The sequence below is a fragment of the Agelaius phoeniceus genome, chromosome 16 (genome assembly GCF_051311805.1).
Source record: "Agelaius phoeniceus isolate bAgePho1 chromosome 16, bAgePho1.hap1, whole genome shotgun sequence".
NCBI classification, from domain to species: Eukaryota; Metazoa; Chordata; class Aves; order Passeriformes; family Icteridae; genus Agelaius; species Agelaius phoeniceus.
The window spans coordinates 5,220,775-5,239,862 of NC_135280.1; the positions used below are offsets into that span (position 1 = coordinate 5,220,775).

At 47.9% G+C, this 19,088-nt stretch overlaps 1 protein-coding gene across 4 annotated transcripts in view; it reads left to right on the plus strand.

The window, feature by feature from the left end:
• The window catches only part of INTS1 (integrator complex subunit 1), a 28,750-nt gene extending 10,563 nt beyond the window's left edge, over positions 1-18,187 (plus strand). For 2 of the 4 annotated variants that reach the window (XM_054643435.2, XM_054643440.2), the window contains 29 exons: positions 99-228; positions 421-600; positions 692-841; positions 1,397-1,576; positions 1,764-1,868; positions 2,698-2,865; positions 3,174-3,285; positions 3,609-3,770; positions 4,510-4,656; positions 5,052-5,150; positions 5,523-5,647; positions 6,345-6,674; positions 7,346-7,505; positions 8,120-8,260; positions 8,643-8,817; positions 8,901-9,024; positions 9,556-9,674; positions 10,649-10,736; positions 11,318-11,544; positions 12,522-12,645; positions 13,111-13,244; positions 13,613-13,805; positions 14,074-14,201; positions 14,666-14,778; positions 15,326-15,439; positions 16,300-16,370; positions 16,858-16,949; positions 17,082-17,191; positions 17,579-18,187. In XM_054643435.2, the coding sequence (XP_054499410.1) occupies positions 99-228; positions 421-600; positions 692-841; positions 1,397-1,576; positions 1,764-1,868; positions 2,698-2,865; positions 3,174-3,285; positions 3,609-3,770; positions 4,510-4,656; positions 5,052-5,150; positions 5,523-5,647; positions 6,345-6,674; positions 7,346-7,505; positions 8,120-8,260; positions 8,643-8,817; positions 8,901-9,024; positions 9,556-9,674; positions 10,649-10,736; positions 11,318-11,544; positions 12,522-12,645; positions 13,111-13,244; positions 13,613-13,805; positions 14,074-14,201; positions 14,666-14,778; positions 15,326-15,439; positions 16,300-16,370; positions 16,858-16,949; positions 17,082-17,191; positions 17,579-17,694 (4,117 nt within the window). In that variant the 3' untranslated portion in view covers positions 17,695-18,187. Of the gene's footprint in view, positions 1-98; positions 229-420; positions 601-691; positions 842-1,396; positions 1,577-1,763; positions 1,869-2,697; positions 2,866-3,173; positions 3,286-3,608; positions 3,771-4,509; positions 4,657-5,051; positions 5,151-5,522; positions 5,648-6,344; positions 6,675-7,345; positions 7,506-8,119; positions 8,261-8,642; positions 8,818-8,900; positions 9,025-9,555; positions 9,675-10,648; positions 10,737-11,317; positions 11,545-12,521; positions 12,646-13,110; positions 13,245-13,612; positions 13,806-14,073; positions 14,202-14,665; positions 14,779-15,325; positions 15,440-16,299; positions 16,371-16,857; positions 16,950-17,022; positions 17,192-17,578 lie in introns of those variants that run through there. The other 2 variants (XM_054643437.2, XM_077186796.1) reach the window with 2 other exon arrangements.
• The last annotated feature ends 901 nt before the right edge of the window (positions 18,188-19,088 follow it).

Sequence of the window (19,088 nt, forward strand, 5' to 3'; positions counted from 1 at the left end):
CACCTTCCTCTAAACCCCTTATGCACTACAGAACTGACTGATCCTCCTCACATCAGAGTGGGGATCTATCAGCCTGGAACTTGCTGTTTCTGTGGCAGGGGCCCCCCTCGCAGACCTCCACCACATGTCCTGGAGCAGGTGAAAAGCCTGAACCAGTCTCTTCGCTTGGGCCACCTTCTGTGTCGCAGTCGCCATCCTGACTTTCTGCTCAACATCATCCAGAGACAGGTGGGCTGTGGTGGGACTGGATCCTTTGCCTCTAAAACTTGAACAGAGTGAGGGGCAAAAGGAAGCTGAGTGAGATTTAGGGGAAGGTGGTTTGCTGCTCAGGAATTAAATGATCAGTGTCCTTCTATGATCTATGTTCTATCTGATCTATGCTCTATGTTCTGCTGACCTTGTTACTCTCATCCTTCCCAGGCCTCATCACAGTCAATGCCATGGCTGGCAGACCTGGTTCAGTCCAGTGAGGGCTCCTTGGATGTCCTGCCTGTGCAGTGTCTTTGTGAATTCCTGCTTCATGATGCTGCTGATGAGTCGACCTCAGGTGAAGAAGAAGAGGAGGGTGAGAGTAAGGACCAGCGTGCCAAGAAACGCCAGGTGAGCATTCTTTTGGGGATCCCTTCTGTTACCTACTTTCTGTGCATCCCAGATTTGATTTCACTGAACAGACCAACTTATCACTCCACAGAGACAACAGAAACAAAGGCAGTTGCTTGGACGTTTGCAAGACTTGCTGTTGGGACCCAAAGCAGATGAGCAGACAACCTGTGAGGTGCTTGACTACTTCCTGCGGCGCCTGAGCTCCTCCCAGGTGGCTTCCAGGGTCCTGGCCATGAAGGTGAGCAGAATGGAAATCATCTTGACTAGGGTCTGTCTGAAGCCCAGGGCAGAGCCCTAGGTTAGCTTGAGTCCAGAGCCAGCACAGTGAAACTGTTCCATGTCATCCTCCTCCAGTGACTTGTCTCAATCTCCAAACCCCATCAAATACACTTCTGCTCCCTGCTGCTCAGAAGTTATTGTTCAACAGCTAAGTTGTACTGAAGATAGAGCTGGATTTTACTGTGTTTCCTGTGGAGTTCAGGTGTAGGCTCAGGAGATTGTGTGCCATGTGGAGTAATTGGCAGAGGCCGTTGTTTGTGAGTGAGTGCCTGGTGCTCTGGAGCATAGACAAGGCAAAAAGAATTGCAGGAAGCCTCACAAAGATCATGCTCAGACTGAAACTTCAAGCAGGTTATCTGTCAAGAAAACACATGATATGAGATGAAACCTGTTGTGTGCTGCATTTGGATTGTTCTGTGGTGTTTGAAGCATGTTTCTGTTACATTCACCAGAATGAACCTAGCAGTCCAGCTGTGGCTTCAAATGCAGCAGCTGTATGTGTGTGACCTTGCAGGGCCTGTCCTTGGTGCTGTCGGAAGGAGGGATGCGTGATGGGGAGGAGAAGGATCACCCCATGGAAGAAGATTCTGGTGATTCTGAGCTGCTGCAGGGATATCAGTGGCTGCTGAGAGACCTCCCAAGGCTGCCACTGTTTGACAGTGTGAGAGCCACGACAGCTCTGGCCTTGCAGCAGGTGGGTGCAAGCAGCTGAAGGGAGGAGTGTCAGGCTTGTTCTTTTGCTGCTAGTGCTGAAACAGATCTAAACAAACTGGATCTGGCTGTGATATTGGCATGTTTTTGTGCTTGCACAAGAATTTTGCTTATGCTGGTGCTTGTTTTCATTAAATCCTGATTTCTAATGAAAAGAATTCTCATTCCAGGCCATCCACATGGAGACAGATCCCCAGACCATCAGTGCTTACCTGGTGTACCTCTCCCAGCATGCCCCAGTGGAGGAGCAGGGACAGCACAATGACCTTGCTCTGGTGAGAGGAGGGATTGTGTGGGGGACACATGGCATGTTCCAGGAGAGTGGTAGGCATGGGACTTGCTGTACCACCAGGATGAGTTTTGGGGAGTGTGTTACTCCGATAACTGCATGTTTGTGTCTGTGCATGGGTTGAAAGGCAAACCTGTGTCTTTGGTTTATATAATGAAATGGTAATCAGAGCAATAACCTCTGGTGCAGCAGCCCATCAGCTGGAATGGGGGATGCAAGAGTGGGTAGTGTTTTGATGGAAATCCCACCACCTGGCAGTGTTTCATAAATAAGCAGGTGCTAAATCTGCAGTCATATGTGTTTGGGGAGAGAATGGTAAGTCAGGAACTTCAGTGGTGGGATATGTACTCCCCTATAACCAAAACTAGATTTCTGGGTTGATTTGTTTATATGAGTTTTTTAATTTTTAGAAAAGCTTTTGGTGATTTTTTTTAATAATGATTTTTTTTCTTTTTTTTCTCCCTGGGTGCTTTTTTATTGCTTTTAAGACTCATGTGGTGATATTGCCTCTGTTTGGATACACAGAGGAGATTGAATGATAAGTGTCAGGAGATTTTTTTCTTTGGAATAAAGCTATGTAAAGGCTTATTTTGTAATGGGGTGCATCAGAATCCATCTGTGCTCCACTCAGGCACTCTAAGATGCATGCAAAGCACCAGCCTTTTCCCTCCTGTGTCAGTTCCTGACTCCACAAGGTGATCTCCAGAGCGGTGTGTACGGGGCTGATGATGGGAACTGGAGAGCATGATGCAGTGAAACAGTGGGGCCTGGCTGTGCTTTGCAGTCAGCACCTCCTGGATGTTTTGTCCCTGCAGGATGTTGCCCGACTGATCGTGGAGCGCTCCACCATCATGTCCCACCTGTTCTCCAAGCTGTCCTACAGCGCTGAGTCAGATGCAGTGCTCGTGGCTCTGCTCTCCATCTTCTCGCGCTACATCAAGCGCATGCGGCAGAGCAAGGAGGGCGAGGAGGTGTACAGCTGGGTGAGTGCCTCCTGCCCTGCCCCACAGCTCACAGGCACTGGGCAGCTTAGCAGGAGCCCTTAATGGGTTACTCAATTTGAATAAACCAAGTCCAGCTCAAGAATTCCCTGATCTGAAAATAATTGGATTGTGACATAGTATCAGAGCCAAACCTGTGTGTTTGTAAAATGCCTTTTTAACTTTACCCCAAGTATCTTTTGGCCACTGTTGGAGATGTTGGGAACTATGGTCTGACTAAATTTGTCCATTCTGATGTTCTCCTTTCTCTCCCCAGTTTGCTCATCCTGTCTTATCCTGCTTTTTTCCAGTCAGAGTCCCAGGATCAGGTGTTCCTTCGTTGGACTAGTGGGGAAACAGCCACCATGCATATCCTTGTGGTCCATGCCATGGTTATTCTCCTGACATTGGGGCCACCTCAAGGTCGGTGGAGTATGCTCAGATTTTTTGGGGAGGTAATGGTCAATACAGGATGGCTTTTCTCTATTTGCTGTCTCCTAACAGGTCAGACTGGTGTTAATCCTATTCACAGGCTTGACCCTTGCAGTACATGTTTGTAGCTGTAAGATTTATCAGAATATTGCTGCAAAGAGTGAAGGATTTGCAGGCTGATTTATTTTTCTTTTTGCTTTCTGCAGACAGCAGGAAATGCCAAAACAATGGCGTGTTGTGGTGTATTGACAGAGAGGGGCAGGGCATTCTAGGTACTTGTGAACATGAGAAATAATTTTTTATCCACTCTTAAGCAGGGGATGGTGATTTTTACACCTTACTGGATATATGGTTCCCTGAGAAAAAGCCCCTTCCTACTGCTTTTCTGGTGGACACCTCCGAGGAGGCCCTGCTGCTCCCCGACTGGCTGAAGCTGCGCATGATCCGCTCCGAGGTCCCGCGCCTCGTGGATGCAGGTGAGCCTGGGCCATGTCTGTTGGTGTTTCAAACCCTGCTGAAAGGAAAGAGAGAGGCCTCCTTGCTCAAGTGTGCCCAGCCATCCTGTTTGGATGCCTTTGGATGTACCCATGTTACTTTTAAAGTAGGAGAGTGAGTCTGAATGGATATTCCCCTTTCTGTGTATTTTAAAGGAATGGGAGACTCTGAATTGAGGTCCTATCTCTTTTACAACAATTCAATTCAAGCTATGCAATCACCAGACAATAGGCACAGCGCTGTGGAAAGCTGTGCCTAAAGGATGTAAGTTAAACCTCTGGTTATTCTGGTCCTTGTACCACTCATCAGTGCTCTCTTTCTTCTTGGTATTCAGAGCTTTCATCCCATTTTACTAATTAAATGACAGCTGTCTATAGCCAGTGATTGAATTATTCAATAATTTCTGCCTGCAGCCGTCAAGAGATAGGGTGGAAGTTATTTTTTAATACAAATGATTGCATTACTGAAGTTCTAATAAAATTAAACAGAAGATCAGATTAGCCAGTGAGTGAATTAACTGGAAGATGCAATAAGGCAGCAATGATTTGCAGAGGAAAGAAAATATAGTAGGCAGCTGTCAGACTTCTAGCTTTAGGCTCTCTGCAGCTCTGTCATTAATGTGTCACTCTTGGTCCAGACAAAAGCATAAAGATCAGGTAATAAAGATGGCCTTCCATGGACAGTTCAGAGGTCTGAGGAATCAGTGTTTGTCTCTTGCAGCCCTGCAGGACCTGGAGCCACAGCAGCTGCTTCTCTTTGTTCAGTCTTTTGGAATCCCAGTTTCCAGCATGAGCAAACTTCTGCAGTACCTGGATCAGGCAGTATCTCATGATCCACAGACGCTGGAGCAGAACATCATGGACAAAAGTAAGAGCTGCAGATGAGGCTGACTAGGCATTTAACTTTTTCTTGAACTGTTTCCATGAGTATCTCCTGTGACTTCCTTGGAAAAATCCAAGCTAGTTCAGCAAACTTTGTGCACAGGCTGCTTTGGCAGCTTGTTGTCACTGTAGACACCTGGGTGGCCCTTGGCTGTATTTCCCAAAATAGAGGAGGATTTTTTTGGATTGGAATGTACAGAGTCAAAAAGTACTTTGGAGGGTACTTTGTAAAAGAAACAAAGCTTTCAAGGCATCGTGTTTACAAAGTCTGTGGGAGCAGCAGATTCTCTTGTCTGTGAGGGCTGTACAAACAGCCAATTCTGTCCTGTTTTAATGAAGAAGGCAAGATGATGATGTGTTCTTATTTCCTCCTTTTTTCAGACTACATGGCTCATCTTGTGGAGGTTCAACATGAGAGAGGAGCAACAGGAGGCCAGACTTTCCACTCCCTGCTTACTGCCTCCTTACCAGCCCGCCGAGGTACTGCCCAGGATAGCCTAAATATCAAAGTCATCTTCCAAACTTCCCTCCTTTTTGCTGTTGAGAGGAACAGGCAGAGATGTCTTAAAAAGGAGGCATGTTGTAATAAACCAGCAAGCTACAGTTAGACACCAGTGCTTTGCTAGAGTTTTTTTGCTTCTGGCAAAGAGAGACATTCCAGTATTTTTGGAGTTTATTACAGTGAGTTTTTCTGAGTCATATGGAAAAGTAGGTCTTGCTTGGAATTAAGTGAAAAGCTGCTGAATTTCTCAGTAGTTAGAGACCGTGAAGCTGAAGGTGATCTGGTGTTGGGGCTCCAGATGCTATCTACCATAACAGCATTTCCTTTTTTTCCTTTTATTCCTCTTGCAGACAGCGCTGAGGCTGCAAGGTCAAAATCTAGTCCTGAAAACTCCCAAAGTCAGAGTCGGATCCGGGCCTTGAGCCAGGTCCGTGTGCTGGGCCCAGAAGATGATCTGGCAGGCATCTTGCTGCAGGTACTGTCATAACCTCCAGCTGAGTAGCTACTTCCCTGCAGCAGCTTCACAAAATCCATTTCTCTTATACCTGCATCTTGTGACTACTTATCCTGCAGTGTTTGCAGGCAATAAATATGGAAACCCTGATGCAATGAGGCTGTGCCATTACAGCCTGGTGGAGTTGGTACTGGCAGGAATTTTCTCTTGTCGTTGGAACGTGATGTGGCTTTTGATCATGCCTGGTACTGTCAGTACCTACTAGCATGTTGCTGTCTCTGCACCTTGTTTGTTCTGTGCATAGTGCCTTTCCTCTCAGCAGTGGATGCAGGATTTGTGAAATGCTCACAGGGCCCTGGCAGCAAAGCTGTGTGCAAACAGCATTTGTACTCTGGCTTGTCTGCTTACAGAGCTTCCCTCCCTCCATTGACTCCAGAAGGAGCCTACAGGGAATTAATTGGCCAAGTCAGTTGTTGGTGTTTGGGTAGTAGGATTCCCCTGCAGTGTCAGTGTGGATAATCGTGTTGGGGTTGCAAAGATGCTGCTTATGTTCATGTGCCAGGCACTAGAATATAGAAAAAGCTGTAGCAGAAGGTTCCCATTAGCCTACAATCAGTATAACTGTACAAGGTAAATCACTCCTCAGCCTCAGGGTGTTCATGGTACAGCAATCCTTTCATTGTCTGTCATAAATGTACTCCCTGTTGTATCTCCCCAGCTTTTCCCACTGACCCCGGACCCGCGGTGGCAGAACTCCAGCCTGCGGCCGCTGGCCCTGGCGCTGCAGCAGTCACTGGGGCAGGAGCTGGCCCACATCCGCCAAGGGGCTGTGCCAGAAAGTGGGGTCACAGCCAGTGGAGTCACAAGCAGTGGAGTCACAGCCAGTGGGGTCACAGCCAGTGGGGTCACGGCCAGCGGGGTCACAGGGCGGCTGCTGCAGGCCGTGGCTGCGCTGCTCAACTCCGCGCACGGCGGCGCCCTGGTCATGGCCATGCACCGCCACCACTTCATCTCCTGCCCGCTCATGCGCCAGCTCTACCAGTACCACGTGAGTGCCTTGGGAGCAGTTCATACAGAGGGCTGAGGGAGGAACAGGGAATCTGTTTGGGAGCATTTCATACGGAGGGGTGAGGGAAAAACAGAGAATCTGTTTGGGAGCATTTCATACAGAGGGATGAGGGAGAAACAGGAAATCTGTTTGGGAGCATTTCATAAAGAGTAGTGAGGGAGGAATGGGAAATCTGCAGGGCATCTGCTCTGCTGTGTGCACACTTTGTAATGCTCAGCTCAGGTTGCCTGGCCATGGGCAGCTGGATGCAGGCTGGTGGGACTAGGCTGGCACTGCTGAGATTACCTGCAGAGTTAGTGTACCTTACCTAGCCTGGTAACTGGTTTTTGGATTTATAGCTGTAGGTCTCTGCTGGCTTTGGGATCTGTAGTATTCTGTAGCATTTGTCGTGTCTTGCAAGCCAGGGCATTTGCAGACCATTTGAGAGCAGAAGTCTAATTCATAGAGTCATAAAATGGTTTGGGTTGGAAGGGACCTTAAAGATCAAGGCTCCAATTCCCCTGCCTTGGGCAGGGGCACCTTTCACTAGACCAGGTTGCTCCAAGCCCATCCTACCTGGCTTTGAACACTTTCAGGGATGGGGAGTCCAGAACCTCTGGGCAACCTCTGCCAGTGCCTCACCACCCTAACTGTAAAGAATTTCTTCCCAGCGCGCCGTGCCACAGGACACTGCCTTCTCCTCGCTCTTCTTTAAAGTGCTCATGCAGATGCTGCAGTGGCTGGAGAACCCTGCCGTGGAAGATGGTCCCCTGCGAGCTCAGCTGAAGGCCTTTGCTGTGCAATACTCCTCAAGGCACAGGATCAGTGATGGTACTGGCACTGGGCAGCTTATGGGGCTCAGAGGGGGCAAAGTGGGGCAAGAAAGAGACAAAACTGCACCTGGAGCAGGAAGTGTCACGGGCAGCCTTTTAGATAGGTGTCATAAGGAGTTACAAAAGTAGCACATTGTGCTGCAGAAGCTCTTTGAGGCTGTGAACCAAGTGCCTTAGCTCTGGGGGCTTGCAGTAGACACCTGGTAGCATCTCACCAAGCACAGCAGATCTCTCTGGGAAAACTTAAAATTTCTCAGGCCAGGAATTATGTGTGAGCTATAGTTTTGGTAGATAAGCATGCAGGAATGCCTCTGGAGCAAGGTCACATCATGACTTACAGAGTTGTTTATCATCTGCCATCCCTTGGGAGCAGGAGTCTAACCAAGAGCTTGGCCATGGAAGTGGGTTTGTGGTTACAGAGCTTCTTCCTAGCCACATGTCCCAACATGCAGGAGAGCTGTCAAGGGTTGTGGTGGCCATAAATGGCAGTAGAATGTGTATTTATATGTTTGAGTAGTCGTGCCCTGGAGCCACATGGGGAATCTGGAGGAGGGAAGTCTGATGTGGGGGCTGGCTTGTCCCTGTGATGCCAGTGCTGTGATTTTGTTACAGTTAGAGGCGGCTTCCTGCACCTCACAGAAGCTCTTTCTTTCCGTCGTGACCCGGACTTGATCAGCTCCACGGTCTGTGCCATCATTGCAACCCTGAAATCAGGAGAGAAGTGTAATGTGGAGCCAGAGCTCATCAGCAAAGGTATGGATGTCCCTTCTGCTCTCCTTCTTTGTAGCATCAGCTTGAACTTCCAGCCCAGCAAGGCAGTGCCTAGTGTGCAGGCTGTGGGAATCTGCCTTCTCCTGGATCAGAAAATGTGAACTGATCTAAGCTTGGCCCTGTCCTGTATCACCTCCTTTCCCCCACTGTATGTGGCTTTATAAACTGTGATCTGGGGCTCAGATTAAGTCTCTGAGCAAACTGTTGGTTCCCACTAGCAAAAAGAAATGGAAGCCTACTATCCCAAATAAAAATGGCTTCCCTCTTCCTCACTGAGCCTGGCTATCAGGAATAATACTTGCAAGATTCCATATCTTTCACCACATCCTGGAGTTAATGAGTGGCATCTTTCTCCCTCTGCTAGTCCTTCAAGGTCTGATTGAAACCCACTCTCCATACCTGGAGGAGCTCCTGACTGTCCTCTTCTCAGCTACTGTTGAGACCAGGTGTCCTGCCATGAAACCAATTGCTGTGGTGTGCTCCTTGTTGCTCCAGGACAAGGAAGAAACCCCAGTAAAGAAGGAGGTGGAGAGCTGCAGGTGAGCCAAGGCAATGATGGGAATTCACAGGTAGGTCTGGCTGCATGGTATCACCGGTGACACTGGCCTTGCTTTGTCCACAGTGCTGAATCAGCTTGGCCAGGGCCTGCCTCTGGCCTTCTCAATGACTGGCTGGAGATGTTGGACCCAGAGGTCATCAGCAGCTGCCCTGATCTACAGCAGAAGCTACTGTTCTCCTGGAACAAAGTAAGAGTTGCTGGGCAGAAGGATTGCTGTGCTGGAACAACTTTCTGGGGTACTGACCTGCACCTGGAAACAGGGCAAGGGCTGTTTTTATGTTCTGCCACAGGTTACTGTAGGAGTTCCAGAGCTGTACAGGCTGACTAGGGGGACAGTTGTGTGCAAGGCTCACATTTGTCAGTGCAGGGCTTATGTTTCCTCTTATCTTTATATTTCCTCAGTTATGTTCTTTTAAGGACTTCAAAGTGCTTTGCAGACACAGCAGAGTCTCATAACAACCCAGCCAGCTGTGTTTTCATTGGTATTTTTGCAGACAGATCAATGGCTTGCCCAAAGTGCCATGCCAAAGTTAAGGCTGCAACTGAATTTCACATCTGATGCCTTGTTCTCTCAGAAAGTGTTGCCCTAAATCCTCATGCTGTCTGTGCTGTCTGCCCTCCTGGGTTGTTACCCTTCTGCAATACACATGGCATGTCCTGCAGCCACCTTGCTACCAGGACCTGTTCATTACATCTCTTCCTCTCTTGGTGCTTCCAGGCAGGGTCCCAGGTGCCGTCCTTCCGCCCATACCTCCTGGCTCTCCTGACTCACCAGTCCAGCTGGACCACACTGCACCAGTGCATCAGGCTTCTGCTTGGCAGGAACAGGGAGCAGAGGTGAGCCTTGTTTGGCCCAGCCAAGGGATTGAGTTGGGCAACTCTGTCTGTCTGAGGGAGAACAAGACCTGCCATGTTCGTGATGTGTCTGCCAGGAGATGTAAGTCAGCCAGAAATAGACTTTGTGAGAAGGATGCAGATTTCAGTCCTGCTGATTTGTGTACCTTGATGTAAATATTACCTACTGTTTGATGGAAGCAGCACATAAAGATTTGGCTGTGTTCTAAACAGGAAGTGCTAATTGTGGGTAATCCATCTTGCATTGCCCTTGTTGGTAGCCTTTATGAACACAGGGTTTGCAGGATGGCTTGGATAGCAAACTGAGGGCTGTCTCTGTACCTGGGCAGGCTCTGATGGATTTTTTGGTTGTACTAAACTCCATTTCCAGTCTTTTTTCTAACCCTTTCATGGCATCAGCCTCCCAGTTTTGATCTCTGCAGCAGCCCTAGCTCTGAGCTTCTGTACACAGCTTTCAAATACTGAAGTTCCAGTGTAGTGGTATTGTTACAGTTATGGACCAGGAAATGCTAAAACCTAATAACAGCAATACTTCTAAAACTGGTAGCATTTCAGTTTATTATTTTATTCTTAATTTGCTCAAAATTAAATTACTTTCTCAGTTCAAAGTAACTGCTGTGATAGGGACAGTAAGGTCATTGGTCTGATTGTACCAACTATTTGGTGGTGACCAGCTCCTGACCTTGGTGTAAGGCTCCATGTAGCCCCCACACTTGCTGAATGCCATTTGTTCTGTTCTGTACCCTGTGCTGTGCTTATTGCAGCAACTATTTAGTCACAATCTGGGAACAGAACCAACCCCCTTCTTGGGACTTAATAGGTCCTATTTTTACATTTGCAGATGTTTCTTTCTTCACAGTACTCATCATGTTTAGTGATGCTTCCATGTGTTTGTGTGCTGCCTGAGGGTTGTGTTGACTCTAATTGCAAATCTGTCTTCTTTTGTCTTCTGGCAGATTTGACCCAACTGCATCCTTGGATTTCTTGTGGGCCTGTATTCACATTCCTCGGATCTGGCAGGGAAGGGACCAGAGAACTCCTCAGGTATTGGTTCAGTTCTTCCAAGATTCCTATCTGGATGGAGTGAGAGGCAATGTTTTCACAGTGCCTGATTTTTCCATGGCCAAGAGGTGGCTGGAGTGATTCAGGTGCAGTGTGCCAAGTTTGCTGCCTGTACCTCAGCTGATTACTTAGCTGTTCCATATTACAGTGGCAGTTTAGAGTCCAGAAAGCTGATAGGAACACATAAAGTTTGCCCACTTGGCACTTCCCCTGCAGTAGTTGCCACAATATCTGGTAAAGGCACAAGAGAGTGGCAAGCAAGCTAAAACTCAGCACGGGATAATTGCCATTTTACAAAGAAAAGGAAGCTGTGTCTCTTCTCCACTGGTGACTGAATTATGCTTTCTGACCCATCACACGTGCTGACATGGAAGTAAATGAAGAAGTAGAGGAGGGCTAAAGAGATTTTATTTGGGGTTGTGATTCTTTCAGAGCTCTAGATATGGAGCCATTCTTAAGTGTGGTTTTAAGGTTCCATTCCAGTCGGGGAAGGTGTGACTAGAAGGAGCTAAGGATCTTGGGATTTGGTGTGGAATAATTTGGGGTGTTCTCTTGCCTTCCAGAAGCGCCGTGAGGAATTTGTGCTCCACCTGAAGGCATCAGAACTGATCAGCATGGTGGAGCTCATCCTGGCTGAAGCAGAGACCAGACACCAGAACACTGATGAAGCCTCCTGCACACTCATCCAGTCTCGACTGCCATTGCTGCTCAGTTGTTCTCATGGAGACCTTGAGAACATCAAAAAAGTAACAGAATATTTGACCAACTGCATCCAGCAGTGGGGAAGCAGGTGAGGGTGCAAATGAGGAGCATTGTCTGCTGGAATTGTAGTTCTTGGGCACAAGCAGGTAATGCTGTGACTTGCCAGTATGTCTTCATTAAGAATATCATGTTCCAGAGCCTGTATGAAAGTGCACACTATCCTCCCAAGGTCTGGGGAAATAACAAGTGGTTTTAAGTGGTACTCAGCCCAGGAAGCTGACTTCAAAAGTGAAATTTAAGGGCCTTCTTGCTTTTAGGACTTCAGAATGAAATTCTTGACATGCTTGAGGTTTTTTCTTTTGTTCTTTAAGGCAGTGGTTATTTTTGATTACTAGTTCCTAACGTGGGATTTCTTGTCTACTCATCCCTTGAGTCACTGCTTGTAATACATCCTGCTTCTGACTTGCTTTGAAAGCTGAATGGAGACCAAATTATTTCCTAACAGCTATTTTAAGACTGTGGAAAGAACAGGAAGATGATGTTTTTGTGGCAGTGAAAGGAACTGACCTAATTCCAACCTTGCTTATGGTGATATTAGGAAAGATTCTGAGTGACTGTTTCTTCCTACTGCCTCCCAATAGAGACTATGCCAGAGATCTCCAGGGGTTTCAGGTGTGTAGAGAACATGCTGGTTAGTCTGAATGGTTGTGGTTCTGGCTTATTTTCCAGTTGGGATGGGGCTGACTGTGAGTACCACATGCAGGAACTCTGCACTGGAGATGTAGGCAGAGCTTTCTTCCCCTTTGAATTGCAGTTTTCTAACTCCAAATGGCCTCCTGGTGGATCCCCATAGACTGTGCATGGATCTGTGTAGAAAGTGAATGATTTGAGCTGTTCAAAAGAAGCAAAGACTTAAAAAACACTGGTTGAGATTCTTGATGTCTTTGTTTTCACATGCTCTGTTTACCACATGCAGGAAGGGTGTTAGTAATCTGATGGGTCTGGGGTGTTTGCTGGTTGATCTAATGTAGTGCCCAGTGGCTGACCTCTCCCCTTTTCCTTTAGCTCTGTGGGGAAATGCTGCCAGGACCTTCTGCTGCAGATATACCTGCAACTACCTGAGCTCCTGGTCCCTATGCCTGAGATGCTTCTTACCAGTGAAGGAGCCAGAGACAGCAGCACTTGCAAGGTAAAGTTAGAGGCATAGGAAGGCCCCTTTTCAGTTGTGTATGCACAGTGGATGCTACCTTGATGCCCAGTTTAGAAGCTGAGGGCTAGCTGGGTGACTTTGGTTTCTTTGTTTTGATTTTCTGTTACCCCATCCCTGCCTGCACTCTCCAGAGAAGAGAGTTCTGGTGTGGTTTGTTTTGCAGTGTCCTTCTATAAAATAGTATAAGCTCCACAAGCTTCTGTGTGCCAAAGGCTTCTGTAAGGCACAAGTGTGCAGGCATCTGATCCTGCTTTGATGTCTGTAGGGACTGTGGACTTCAGATCCCATGCCAGCTGGAACACTGCATCTGCTCGCAGATTCTACCTGAAAATAATTTCTGTTAACCCCTCTGTGTAGCTGGAAAGGAATTGGGAAACACTGCTGGAGAGCCAGGGGCTGGTTTGTACATTAAACTTAACAGTTTGCTCATTATTTTTCTTGCAGCTTGATGCCCTGGTTCACAGATTCATTAACCTCCTCGCAGACACCAGTGACTCCAAGTCATCCGAAAGCCGCGTGTGGGATGCCAATATGGCCTGCAGGAAGCTGGCTGTGGCTCATCCCATCCTCCTCCTTAGGTACTTCCCTCTCCCTGTGTGTCTCTGGGGCTTATTGAAAAGCATCCACCCTTGTCCTAGAAAGGGAACAAACTGGCAGCAGTCACAATGTTGGTGAGAGAATTCACCTTCATGTAGAGAAGTCAGGAGAAAAGGCAGCAAAGTGACACCTTTTACAATGAGGCAACACCTTGTGTCTGTCAGGAAATAATCTTGGAATTGGAGACTAGGGAGCAGAGTATGGGTGGGAAATGGGGCATGCTGAGTCTATCTATACAGGGATCAAGACAAGAACTCTGGGAGGGGATAAGGGATTTTGCCTTCCAGGAACTGAGGTAACATGTACCTTTGAAAGATCTAGGCCTAGATTTTCTCATTTGGTGTTTCAGGCACTTGCCAATGATTGCAGCACTGCTGCACGGCCGCGTTCACCTCAATTTCCAGGAATTCAGGCAGCAGAACCACTTGACCTTCTTCATCCATGTCCTGGGGATCCTGGAGCTGCTCCAGCCGCAGGTGTTCCAGAACGAGCACCAGGCGGCACTCTGGGACTGTCTCCTGTCCTTCATCCGTCTGCTGCTGGTAGGAAAATCCCTGCTTCCCTCCCTCTGCCGGCTGCTGGCCACTAGATGGGGAAGCTCCTGTAACACAGGGCCAACCTTGGTGCTTCTCATTTGAAGGGAAAGCCTTCCTGAATGCTTAAGAACAAAAAATTGCATTAAGTATTTTGGAGAGCTTGAAGACGAGGCAGCAGATCAAGAAACTGCTCCCTGGTACCCAGAGGTGTAGGATGGGGCAGTGCATTGCTGCTATTTTTTGGTTAACTCTCACCTTTTTGATTCTTTCCCAGAACTACAGAAAATCCTCCCGGCACCTGGCTGCCTTCATCAGCAAGTTTGTGCAGTTTATCCACAAGTACATCACGTGCAATGCCCAGGCAGCTGTCTCCTTCTTGCAGAAGCACTCGGATCCACTCCAGTAAGCTTCCTTATGCCTCTTAGCCCATGCACAGTCAGATTGCCAGGAGCTAATCAGACAGAAGACAGCAAGAGGATGTGACAGAGTAGCTGCTAATATGGCACTTTTTTACCCTTGGCTCCTTTAAGTCACCACTGAAATGAGCAGCATATCTCTTCTTTATAGGTGAAAACTGAGCCCAAGGAAGTCACATAATGACTTTAACTCACATAATGGCCTAAATGTTATATTGAGGTATTATAGTGCCCTGCAACCTTTCATAGAGGCAGCTGGAGAGTCTTTCCCCAGAGCAGTGGCAGCAGGGTCCCACCTACAGATATGTGGGGGAAATGCATTTGAGTTGCAGTTATGAAGAAAAGAAAAATCTTGTTTCTGCTTCTGAGAAGCTCTTTGTTTCAGTGTGCATATCTGTTCTCATGCCCTTATTGCTATTGAAAGCCAAACACACCACTTCTTTTTCCCAGTGACCTGTCATCAGACAACAGTGACCTAGCAATGCTGAAGTCCCTCCTGGCTGGGCTGAGTCTGCCTAGTAAGAGTGGCATCTTGGACAGGGGCTCTGATGAAGAGAAGGATGGTGAGTCTGGGTGGGAGAAGAGTTATTCCAGCTGGTGAACCTGCACTCTGTTTTGGAGAATAGGTGTTTTTGTGGGGTGATTGTTCTTGTAGCAGTTCAGTGTGTTTAGAGTGGAGAATGGCACTTGTATGCTCAGCAGTTGGGAACCAGTATTTGGGATGGGTTAATTTGTTTTCCTGCCAGTGGTATCACTACCAGCTGAAGCAGAACAGCTCTTAACAAGGGTGAGTTTCCTGGTTGTGAATTTTGCCCTTTTAATCCATACTTAAGGATTGACCTGTTGGGGGGACTCTAAGGGTACATCCATTCTTCCACTGTTGACAGCTTGCACAGCTTGCATGGGGAAAATTATTCAGCATTAAAAGAGCTTGCAAAGCTTCCTCCTCAGTGTCAGCTGAGTGGGTTACAGGAGGTGCAGTGAGATTAGAGACAGTGTGAGACAATTGTATCTCAGCATTGCTGGTGGCTCCTGATACACCACTGCACTGCTGGGGAATCCTGGCCAGCCCAGAGGCTGCCAGGAGTGCCCTGCTCTCTCTCTCCCCAGATGAAGCAGCTGCTGGCTCTCTCCCCCTGGTCAGCGTGTCCCTCTTCACTCCCCTCACACCGGCTGAAATGGCCCCGTACATGAAGAGGCTCTCCAGAGGCCAGACAGTGGAGGGTGAGTGAGGCCCTGCTGTGCAGAGACACAGGGCAAATGCAGACATTTGTCAACCTTGTTACTTATCTGTCAGCAGCAGCCTGGTTTCCTGTTTCAGTCTTGTGTTTGGAAGTCACCAGCAGTTAGGATGTTGTTCCATTTTTGGATTAACTTGTCCATAGCCTCCTGTGATTCTGTGACAGAGGCTTCCTGTGATTCTGTTATCTCTTAGCTCAGCACTACTTCAGTGGCCCTTCTCAGCCATTTGAGATTGGCCCTTCTGGGCCATTTGATGGCCCCTTTGAGGCTCTTCAAGGATCTTCAAGCATTTTGGGAGATAGCATGAGTAAATCAAGGAATGCTGCAGTTTGAGCCGGGTCTGAAGTGCTGATAGGAATGAAATACCAAACTGATGAGAAGCAGGATTTGCTAGAAATCCCCAAATGGCCTTCATGGAAGAAGAAAACCATGTTAATCTGGCATATGGGAACAATAATCTCCAAAGGTGTTCTGCAATTACAAGCGTCCTGTGTTCATACCTAAGCTGTGACAGTTTTCCTTCCAAGGTAGAATAGGAGAAAAACGTCCTGCCTGTACCCTGTTTTTAAAGAGACACTCTGAAGGTCTTTATTTACAGAAGAAGGTGTTCTGAAACTGAAACCTCTCACCCCTTGGATTCCTTCTGCCTGGGCAGGTTGGGATGTGTTGATCTGGCACATCCCTGGTCTCCTCCTTTCTGAAGAACCGCCTTCATTACACTACCTCTGTGTGCAAGTGGGGAAACTTGATGGCTTGGGAGATTTGTTTTGTGGGGAAAAAGAAAAGATTCTTTGCTGGATCAGTGAATTTCAGTCACCTTTCCAACCTGTGTCTTCTCCCAGATATCCTGGAGGTGCTGACAGACATTGATGAGATGTCCAGACGGAGGCCAGAAATTCTTGCCTTTTTTGCTGTGAGTATTGGTGTGTTAAACTTCAACTGGAAGAGATTCTTTTCACCAGCCAGCTTAAGCACTACCCTTCCTCTGCTTTTTGAGTGGTTGTTGCAGCACCATAGGAAAAAAGTGTCCTCAGTTAGCCCTGCTGAGAGCAGACAGTATTTCCCTCCATTGCATACTGCCTCAGCTATCATCTACTATATGTCAGAGGAAGAATTAAACCTCTGTCCTCTTCCCAGGGCAAGGAGAGAACAGAACAGCTCTGTTGAATAAGCTGGAAACTGGGGAAAACTCAGCTGTCCCACATGAAATAAGATTACAGAAGGGTACTTTTAAAGTATTCAAAACCAGGATAATCTGTCTTACAAAGAGGGATTTCTGGGGTCAGCCAGTACCTGCTGGATTTGTGTTGGGATGGATTGGTGTGGAGGGGGAGTAATGCCAGTCTGAGGAGTTTGTGCTCCCTGAATGGCCCTGTGATCCACATTTGTCCACCTTTCAGACAAACCTGCAGAAGCTGATGAGTTCATCAGAGGATTCCTGCCGAAACCTGGCCTTCAGCCTGGCTCTGCGCTCCATCCAGAACAGCCCCAGGTGAGCACCACTGCACCTGAGGCTGTGCTGGCTGATCTGGGGCTCCACTGACCCTGTCATGTTTCACTCCCAGCATTGCTGCAGATTTCCTGCCCACCTACCTGTACTGACCCTGTCATGTTTCACTCCCAGCATTGCTGCAGATTTCCTGCCCACCTACATGTACTGCCTGGGCAGCCGAGACTTCGAGGTGGTGCAGACAGCGCTGAGGAACCTGCCTGAGTACACCCTCCTTTGCCAAGGTACCTGGAGATCAGCCCCTTTTGGGCCATGGTTGGCCTCACAAGGGTCCTGTACTCCCTGGAAATTGCCATGGATTGCTGTTCCTTAGACCAGGCTGTCAATACCAGCAGGAGCTTTGGGCTGAGCTTCACAAGGGGGAGTTGGCATAGAGACAAGGGGGGCTTCCTTCAAGTAGATTTGCTCCTTCATGGTTTTCTCTGAGTTGTGACCTCTCACATGATCACAAACCCACAGAGCTGTTAGAGGGGGCATTGTGCCAAGTTCTTATGGAAGGAGAGATTTCTCATACAGCTGCAAATGCTCACCCAGTGGTTGTTGGTGGATTGCTCTTGCACATGGAGCCCTGGGGCCAGTCCTCACTCTGCCTTTCCCTTTCCCTTTCCCAGAACATGCAGCAGTGCTGCTGCACAGGGCCTTCCTGGTGGGCATGTACGGCCAGATTGACACCAGCTCTCAGATCTCAGAGGCCTTGAAGATTCTGCATATGGAGGCCATGATATGAACATGTGGTTCTGGGAGTTCCATTTCCAGGGGAATTAATTTAATGGATTCATCAGCTGCATTACAACCCTGTAAGAAGAGCAGTGTATTGCAACCCATGTGCTGGAGGATCAAAGAGATGATGTGGCAGCCCAGACTGTGCTGGAAAAGAAGAAGGTGCTGACTGAAGATCAGAAAAGGGCAAGGATCAATCTGCCTGGCTGAGATGCCATTATTGTGGGAGAAAAATCTCCTAAACATTGTGCCAAACAGGGACCACTTCCTTCTTGGGGTCTTGGGGCAGTGGCTGTTGGTTTGTTGTTTGGGGTTTTTTGTCTCTCCAAGAAGGCAGAGCTGCTGGGAGAGCAGAAGGGAGTGAGTGATGGCCCTTGCAATTGAAGTGTCTGCACTCTCTGTGCTGGAGAGAACATGCAGATTTGTGCAGGGGGAGACCACTTTGGTTTCTGGGGGTGGGTGGGTTTTTTATTTTATAATTAAAATTCTCTTTGTTTCCATCGTGCCTTTCTCTGCTCTCTTAGGCATAGCTTGACATCCCTCTCACCCTGTTCTTCAGTCTCTTGTTACTCTAGACAAAGCATCTCTGGAAGACCTCCATGGCCAAGGGCTCACAGAGCTGTCTAGACCTTTTACAGGATATGCAAGAAATGGAACAGATTTGGAAGGGTCAGTGAGGGACTATGGATGAGTTGGGTCAGTACCAGCTGCTGACAGGATAACTTTTAAGAGGTTCCTTGGAAAACTTTTGTTTAAAAACAAATACAACAGACTTCTTGGTACATCTGCAAACATCCCAGCAGCTGGCCACTGTCACAGTGGAGACTTTGAACCAGCAGCTGGGTTTCCTCGTTGGGATCTGCCAGTTCCTCCCTGTGACTCTCTTGACCACTGCTCTCTGGTCCTTGCCTCAGATAGGGGTGAGGGTTTATTTGCCAGCTGTCATTTGAGGACAGGAAATCTTCCTTTCCCCTGCTCCAGAGAAATTACTGCTCTGTGTGCTTGTTCTCCAGCCTCACTTATGTCTAATCACCAATTTGTTCTCCTGTCATTTGTCTCTATCCTCTGGTGCTCCACTTGTTAGTAGAGAAGCACTGTAGTATTCTAATGACAAACATCCTGGAGGAATTTTATCTCCTTGCTGGTGGCAGGGACAGTTGTGACCTCATAGGTGGCTGGTGGGGAAATATTGGCTGTTCTTGCACATGAGGAATACCACAGCTGAGCACTTTAGCTGGTGTGTCAAAATATGAATGAATGTCCAGCTGGCTTTGCAAAGAAATGGAGAAGAAAAGGGGGAGAACTGAACCTCCCATCAACTCTAAGTAGCCTTGTCTTTAAATAGAGATTAGAGCCATCAGTTATGGATGCAACATGCTCTTTTCCTCAGCAGCATCTGCT